Raw genomic sequence first — 8,646 nt, forward strand, 5'->3', positions numbered from 1 at the left:
AAATTTAAAGCTAATGTAATGCAGTTAGTTATAGTATTAGGATTAAGGGGGGTGTGGGGGACAAAGCCCCCCCCATGGACATGTGTAACAAACTATTCCAGCACCCCCTAAATTCACACCCAATGTGCGCCTATGAGCTCACCTACACTCAGTACAATGCACATTCCAAAGTACCCGTTTACACTGTGCTCAGATAGATGGTTCTGATGTATGAGAGAGCAGTAATTCATGAAAATCAACCTTCTTCAAACAATAATGTAAATAAATACTTAATGATTTATTGATAAATCAAAATACATGTTTGGGGTGAATTTTATTTTATGTACAAGTAAATGCCAAATAATGTATATGAAAGCTTTTTATTAATACAAGTTACAACTATACATAAAATTCAAAAAAGATTAAGTTTAGTTAAACACAATATCAAATCAGTCTACTTAATCAAAACACCAGAACAAAACTATTTGATAATAATTTGTTTTGTCCTTAAGTGAACTAATAAAATAAATACATTTAGGAAGGCACTTACAATAATTAATAGGTATTGATTGATTAACAAATACATTTATTAATTAAGTAGATAGACAACTTTGTTGCAGATATATAATTCAACGAACCATTTTATCAATTAATTTAAGGCAAATAATTGTGATATATTTTTTTTTTATCTAGACTTCTAACTTTGTGTATTTGTTTTTTGTTGTGATTTACTGTATGTACTTAAAATAATATGTTATATACTATTTCAAAATAAACAAGCTTATCAGAATTTTACATTGTTGTATATTGTAATTATAACCATTGATTATGAATACTTAGTATTACTGCTAAATATACTCACCATTGTACAAAATTACTTAACAAAAGGTCAAAATCGTATAACCACCATATATTATTATGAGGTAAATTGTAAAAAAGCAAAAATTTAGAATTTAGATGCAATTTATGTATGAATGGATGTAATTTTTTTCAACATCCAATATGCAGGTTATGAGCTATGTCATTGATAACCTGCCGTTGTAACTGCTATAAATGATCAACGTCAGCCATGGTTATGCCTTTCCAGGCTATTGTAATACAATAGTGTTGTAATAATTGTTGGAGCAGTTCTAGTTCATCTAGCATTTCTAATCTTTCAATACGATATCTATCTTCTTCGGGCAAGTATTCATATACATTTATCATATTCCAACTTCGTGCGCTATCCCAACCAACTCTTACAAACCTATGACAAATAAAATATAAATATTTATAAATTATTATAAATAATTAATGATTTGATGTTCATACCTATCCATTTGTGTTTGAGGGCTTAAACATGCATCAACACCAGCTAACTGACATCCTCTATTGCGTAAGTTATCGAGCATGATCCGTCCAAAATTATCATTCATGTTAACCTAAACTATCAATATTTACATTATAGAAAATTGTATCTATCTAGAGGATTACAATTTTTTACTTGTTCATAATTAATAAAAAAAATGTCATTAAACTTCTTGGCAATCCAGTGCAATAACATTGATGAACTTTCTGGCTCCATATAGACGAGAACACATTCAGTTAAAAACATTGTGGGTATATCAAAATTTATACCACATTGAGTTAATTTCTTATCCAGTTCTGTTAGATTTCGAAGATCTATACCGATTATGTGGTAATCAGGTGCATGTAAATCTGATCCTATTATTTTGACTTCACCCTCTGTAATAACTAACTATTAATAAAAATGAAAAATAAAAGAATACCAATAGTCATCACTCATCAATAACATACCGTGTGGGCTAATGGTCTGTAATAAAATTTTACTCTTTTTGATTAAAAAACATTTTTTGGACGTAACTGAAGCAAAGTCAATTTCGATATACTTATTCACTCTTATTCCACTATTTTTCAGTCTCCAGTAGAGAGTGTCAAACCCAGCACCAAGATTTATGATTTGACAATTCGATCCAGTTTTCTACAAAAAGTGATAAAATTAAAAGTACCTATTTAGATTTAACAATCAAATGATATGTACTGTCGTACTGTGAGGTCGATCAATATTCTTTGGAAATACCTTGAGAAATTTGTCCATAAACATGGCAACACCTTTAATACGAGCGTAATACCCTCGATTAATCTCTGGCGTTTTACGTTCGTAGCCGGTTACAAAATACTGTATGAAATCGTCTTGCCAATAGCCCATCTTTACAGCTGAATACTTGCACTTTGTAGCATCGCAGTTGGTTGCTTGCACTCCATCATCGAAAGACATATTTTAAATTCAGTAGATTATCAGTCTATTAAATTTGATGTATTACTGCAACTTTAATGTCATTATTCTACGGTAGCAGCAATAGGATACAAGCACATTGTGGAAAACAACTTCGGAATCTATCCAATTATAATCAAACAATTGCGTTGGAGAACTTTGAACCTAGAAATTCAGTCAGATTATTGAAAATTGAAACAATTAATACTACTATAGATAATTGAATCTATCAATAACATACAAATGCTACAGAATAGATTAAAATATTAAATGCAAAATATATTACAATCCAAATTCCAATTCAATCTATTACCTATTTGGCTATGTGACTATACTCATTACTCATAGAAAACGTATTAATTTGAAGGTTTGACTATACCAGACACTGAACTCCAGTGTTCCAGGCTCCTCAGTAAGTTGCACACTTTAAATTTTAATACTTTTGCTTAATGCTTTATCAGTATTCATTGTTATTGTTATCCTTATCATGTATCAGGCGGTGTGCAAAAGAATGGATGTTTGGATCACATGGTTCCAAATCACGAATTAAGGTATATTAATAGTATATTAAGGTATATTAAGGTTATTAATTCGTGTTCCAAATCGGTGGTGGATAATATGGGATAATTTTAAACCAGTCTAGATTAGCTCAATTTTTTGTTTATGTTCATACCTAACACAGATTTCTATACTAGTGTACTAGTGTAGTAATGTAGTATCTTCTCTACGTCGTGGCCCGTGGGTGAAACTACGATTCAGATTTCAGGGCTTCAGGCCAGTCAGGCCAGTGGCGTACCCAGGGAGAGTGGTTACCTCCACCTCCCCTCTTGGCGTATTTATATCAAAAATATAATATTATGTTTATAATTAGGATAGATAGATAAATAAGATAGATTTTCTAAAACCGTGTTTTTATTATACGAATACTAATAATCATTTGGTCGTGGTAAAATCATTGAGTATTACTCTATGGGTAAAAATGTAAAATACTGAATACATGAATAATAACCGTGCCTTCGATAATTCAGCGCTGCTGTAACGCTTCGACAACTATAAATTGTCATTTTTTAATTCAGCGCAAAACTACGCTGCTTGTGGTAGGTAGATGTCGTTTTTTAATTCATCATATTGATCACAACCTAGCGAACCAAACAGCGGTTCCAGCAGGTTAAAAACATGCTGGTCAATCACAATCATATTCATCATACTTTCCTATCACATCTATCACGCTTACAGGAGCGCTGAATAAATTATCGAAGGCACGGTTAGATATTATTTTTATTATTCATTTTTTGATTATTATTCTGTTAGGTTAGTCCATATTATATTCACATACTAACACAGTAACACGGTTTAAGATAAAATTTATCTTAAATAGTGCAAGTGCACTCGGCGTCTTAATATAACTGTACCGATAAAAAAAAAAATTATCATAAACAAACTTAAATCTATTTAATATTTGGCTAATTAAATGAGAAAAAAATCCGATTCATCATAATCTATTCTCTAATCAGTAAACAGTATTTCAGTTTAATACATAATACAGTAATAACTAATAGAGCAAATCTATGGTATAATAATATTATAATACCTATTATTATATTATCATTATTATTATTATTACTCTATGTATTATGTCCATTTAATAATTGTAGGTACTATACAAGATGATTCTTTTTACTTTTATCATAAAACACTCATTATTTCAAAAAGTATTAATGTTTTTGAAAATATTTTTATCCTTATACTTTTTTTTAAGTTTTTTTACTTTTCTGAATGACAACATAGAGTTTTAATTTCATATTCCAAAGCACAATATTTGTCCAAGTATTTTGATATATAAAAATCGAATTTAGGACTAGTAGTTTATGAGTAGTTATGTTTACTATAACCATAGACCTTTTAGTAACAATAGTAGACATTTTAGTAGACATTTTGCGAAGGGTTTACCCATAAACTACTCGCCCTAAATTACATTTTTATGAATCTAAATACTTAGACAAATATTCTGCTTTGGAATATGAAATTAAAACTATATGTTGTTATTCAAAAAAGTAAAAAACTTAAAAATATTATAAGGATAAAAATATTTAAAATTATAATTTTTAATAAAACCGTTGTTTTTTCAACAACTTACTACTATGTAACAAAATATTTTCAAAAACATGAATACTTTTTGAAATAATGAGTGTTACATGATAAAAGAATCGCCCTGTACAGCACAGATTTTATTAAAGGTAGTGGGAGGTGATAGATATTAATTATTATCATAATAATATAAATAATCTTGTAATATTCAATATTATTTTGTCATGAATATTATAGTATTATACTACGACCGTCTATCGCTGTTACTCGATTGGCGATTGGCGAATGGCAATTTTTATTTTTTATTTTGTTACAATGTTACCTTGAACAACTTGTTCATTTGAACAAGTCAGAGGAAGTAGGTACTAGGTAGTCTTGTAATCACATAATGTTGATAAGATAATATAGGTAGTAATTACTATAAAACCTATAATTAGTAACACAGAATATTATAATTACTTAAAACCAGTCGTGTCCAATAGTCAGTAGTCATTACTTACTACCCAGTCAGTGCCTATACTGCTGTCTTGCACTCTGTAACGTTTTACATTGCAGTGTACCTATATACAATATTATTGAGATAAAGGAGCAGTAGACATTTTTTCTGTTGTAAACTTGTAAGTTTAGTTAAGACCTTTTTGTTTTATATATTTTTTTTTTGTTTGTTGAGCATTTTATTTAAATTTTTAAAATTTTAGATATGTATTGACTTCTTCACAATGGTACAAGCATGGTTCATGGCAGAAAATTGGAGCGGTGATCAACGTGAAGAACACCACATGCAGCCGCCTGAGTTTATTGAACTGGATACTCTTTATAAGCTCACCTTAGTGGAACATTTCAAAGTATATACAATATACCTAACTGATTACCTAGTCATTTTTTTAAAAATGATTTTAATAACTACACAAAAGATCACAGAATGGTAATTTCTGTATAGGTACCTGTTACTAAATGTTGATATCTAACAAGAACCTATTTTTCAATTTTTTACGATTATTATTTTTCTTTAGGTACTGTTAATAGGATATAGGTAATTCCCACTGTGCAAGGACATTACAATTTTAGTATTTTATTTAATTTAATATTACAATTTATATATTCATGTAATTAAAGACTTTTTGTTTACTGTTGAAGTAGGAATATGATTGTAAGTTGAAACAGTTTCGGTACCTATAATAATACCAATATTAATATAATAATTGTCAATACAATATAATATAATACACTATTCGTCTGCAGTGTACAGATACTAAACATTTAAAAATGTTTAACACTAAATGAACATTGAACAGTTTAGAAATTATCTATATCAAATTATCGAACATTCAAATTATAGTGATAACTGATAAGTAATACTTAATTTAATACCACATATTGGTGTTTTACAATATTATCTGGTTAATTTTGATATACTTAATAAAATGTATGTTGCATTTTTTCCTAATTGATTTAAAATATAAAGTGTCTAGACTAAAAAAGTTGATAATTGCATTAAAATGAATTAAAGTTTCAATAAAATTTCTTTTTTTTGCAGGTTAATGAATCAGATCCTACTAATGATAAACTATTAAACTCCATTAAGAAGGAGCGAGGTTACTCTTATGAGGACGAGATAACATGTTCTAAAGAATGCTTACCAAACTATGAAAGTAAAGTAAGTATATAGTGTAAATTGTTATTGAAATGTACTATGTATACTGTGTATAATATATAACAATACAATTTAATAAAAATCTGAATATCAATTATTTTGTTTTATATAGGATATAAATAATATAAAAAAATTTTTTTTAGTTAAAAATGTTCTTTGAGGAGCACTTACACACAGATGAAGAAATTCGATTGGTTTTGGAAGGTTCTGGCTACTTTGATGTTAGAGATGGTGTAAATGACAGATGGATACGTATTAAAGTCGAACCTGGCGATTTGTTAATAATTCCAAAGGGCATTTATCATCGTTTCACATTGGATACGAATGTATGTACTATAATATATGAACATCTGATATGATATACCAGGGATGGGCAACTGGCATACCATTTTTCACTGGCCCATGTTAAATTTCAAATTAGTTTATAAATATATAAAATGTTAGGATTTTTCTGTATTTTAATTTATAAAATTATTAAAATCGTTATAATGTTTATTGTAAAACATAAATTTGATTTCTTATCTAGTTTTGAACTATTAAATATAAATAATATTGTTTTATTTATAGGGGCATAGTTAGCATAAAGCCTTTTTTCTTTGATCTCGGGCCCGTTAGATTTTTGCATTTTCAAAATTGGCTCCTTAGTATCATTGAGTTGCTCATCCCTGTGATATAAAATGGGTCATACAAAATAATTCCCTACATATATTTCCCCACCTAACAGATAGCTTGCTATAGTACTGTTTTTTTTTTTTCAAATGAATTTAAGTACAATTTAGGTAATTCATATAATATTAATGTTTTTATTTTCTAGAATTTTATCAAAGCCAAAAGATTCTTTGTGGGAGAACCAGTCTGGACACCGCATAATAGACCAGCAGATGATATGAATTGCAGAAAAGAATATTTGAATCAAATAATATCTTGTTAAATAAAATACAATATAATATATATGTATATTATATATACTGTGCTGCTAATTATTCAATTTCCATATTATTTCATTAAATATTTTACATCTATATAATTAAAACATTTTCAGTTTCTGAGACCCACCTAAGGTGGTTTTACATAACAAGTCGAGGGATTTTTTTGATTTAAATTATCTGCTTGAACAAGCATAGCGAGCTAGTGACCATACCAGGTGTACCAACATCATATTATTTGAAAATACTATGCGCATTTGAATTAACTATAACTTTAAAACTAATCCACCCACCAAATTCTGACTGACTTCACCATCATTTTCAGCATGCTAAACTATATATTCATAGGTAATTTTGTTAAAACAAAAAAAAAGGGTGTTTGATAACAGTTCTATGGCCTATAAGTACATTTTGAATGAGTGGGAGGGATCAGAAAAAAATGCAAAGCTAAGTACCTGCACATTAAACAAATACATAACAAAATGTAGGTAATATGTAATTAGGCACAATAGCGTATCTATAAAAAAAATTAGGGGCAGAGTGATACAGTGGTCCCGCAGTTCAGCAGTTGACTACAACACACATGTTGGGTTTCATAAACAATTTATTTAATTTAATGGTTTACTAAAAATTTAATGGACCAATTGATTGAAACATAGTGAAACAAATAGCTCACTATTGATTCTTTTAATGTTTTGTGCAATCCGGTAACAGTCGTCAATATTCAATTCGATTCATAGCAAACTGCAAAAAAAAATGTGTGGTTCGACTGTAATATTACTCTATGGGATTGACGCGATCACCAATTTCCCGCGCTGTCATCCGATTGCGTCATCCTACTAGGTCCCACTCTACTGGGAGTGAAGACCGTACATGTCTCCTCTTGGAGAAGGGGGGGTAGTATCATGCATATATTATATATACATAGATAAATAGATCACATGATCTTCCTACTACCCACTTGTGATAAGCATTGACAAAGACCTTGAGGTCGTTTCAATGAACAAATACAGAGAAAAAAAAATATTTAAATTTGAGTTTAAATTATTTAAGTACAAACTTAGTATTATATTAGATTATTACCTACATAGAAAATATAAAGATTCTAATATTATATTGGTCAGCTGAACTTATTTTTTGCCTATACCTACCTACTTATAGTGTTGTTAGCATACCTTTTAAAAAGTGGAAATTATGCCCCTGAATTAAACAATTATACTGCACAATTAATAAAAAATTTTTTTGATGTTTCCTTTTGACGTGCTAAATTTATATAATTTAGAAAAAAGGTACACGCCCCTGTTCGATAAAATAAAAAAGTTTCAGAAGCACGGTTATTTACGAATGCATATAAAACACCAATATTATCGTGAACTTTGTAATGCAATAACATAAAAACCAATAATTTCCGACAATTTATTTTTGCACCATAATCATTCTTAAGTTCTTAACTCGTTGAAATGTTTCAAAAATAAAAAAATAAAAAATAGATTTTAACTCTGAAGTATCGGCAACTATGGCTATGTGATATTATTTATGTAGGTACCAATTATTAAATTATTTAAGAGGACGTCGTACCCGCATGTGTTGTCTCCGTCTAAGCTAGTTTCAATAGGGTGCTGTCATTTTTGATTATAGAGTGAATCGACCTATTATCAAACTTTTAGGTAACAACATTATCTGTGCCCTCTCGTTGGTTTTTTACGATATTTTAATTTTTAAGT

General features: G+C 29.0%; 2 protein-coding genes across 4 annotated transcripts; one reads left to right on the top strand and one right to left on the bottom strand.

Annotated features, from left to right (window-relative positions):
- Nucleotides 1-307: 307 nt before the first annotated feature.
- On the bottom strand, nt 308-2,705 carry LOC100163289 (leucine carboxyl methyltransferase 1). Of its 2 annotated transcripts, none has more exons than XM_001951369.5 (6): nt 2,568-2,705; nt 2,060-2,419; nt 1,777-1,960; nt 1,463-1,704; nt 1,291-1,400; nt 308-1,225 (listed from the first exon to the last, which is right to left on the bottom strand). In XM_001951369.5, the coding sequence occupies exons 2-6, from the start codon at nt 2,255-2,257 to the stop codon at nt 1,027-1,029; spliced, it is 933 nt and encodes a 310-aa protein (XP_001951404.1). In that variant the 5' UTR covers nt 2,258-2,419; nt 2,568-2,705; the 3' UTR covers nt 308-1,026. The 2 variants fall into 2 exon arrangements, with proteins under 2 accessions (XP_001951404.1, XP_016661943.1); XM_016806454.2 differs by having other exon boundaries at nt 2,541-2,654.
- LOC100161243 (acireductone dioxygenase-like) lies at nt 2,586-6,962 on the top strand. 2 transcript variants are annotated; one of them, XM_016806446.2, is made up of 5 exons: nt 2,586-2,666; nt 5,041-5,187; nt 5,880-5,999; nt 6,140-6,322; nt 6,811-6,962. In XM_016806446.2, exons 2-5 carry the CDS (start codon nt 5,062-5,064, stop codon nt 6,925-6,927), a joined length of 546 nt encoding a protein of 181 aa, XP_016661935.1. In that variant the 5' UTR covers nt 2,586-2,666; nt 5,041-5,061; the 3' UTR covers nt 6,928-6,962.
- The last annotated feature ends 1,684 nt before the right edge of the window (nt 6,963-8,646 follow it).

This window comes from Acyrthosiphon pisum, chromosome A1 (assembly GCF_005508785.2).
Source record: "Acyrthosiphon pisum isolate AL4f chromosome A1, pea_aphid_22Mar2018_4r6ur, whole genome shotgun sequence".
Lineage (NCBI taxonomy): Eukaryota > Metazoa > Arthropoda > Insecta > Hemiptera > Aphididae > Acyrthosiphon > Acyrthosiphon pisum.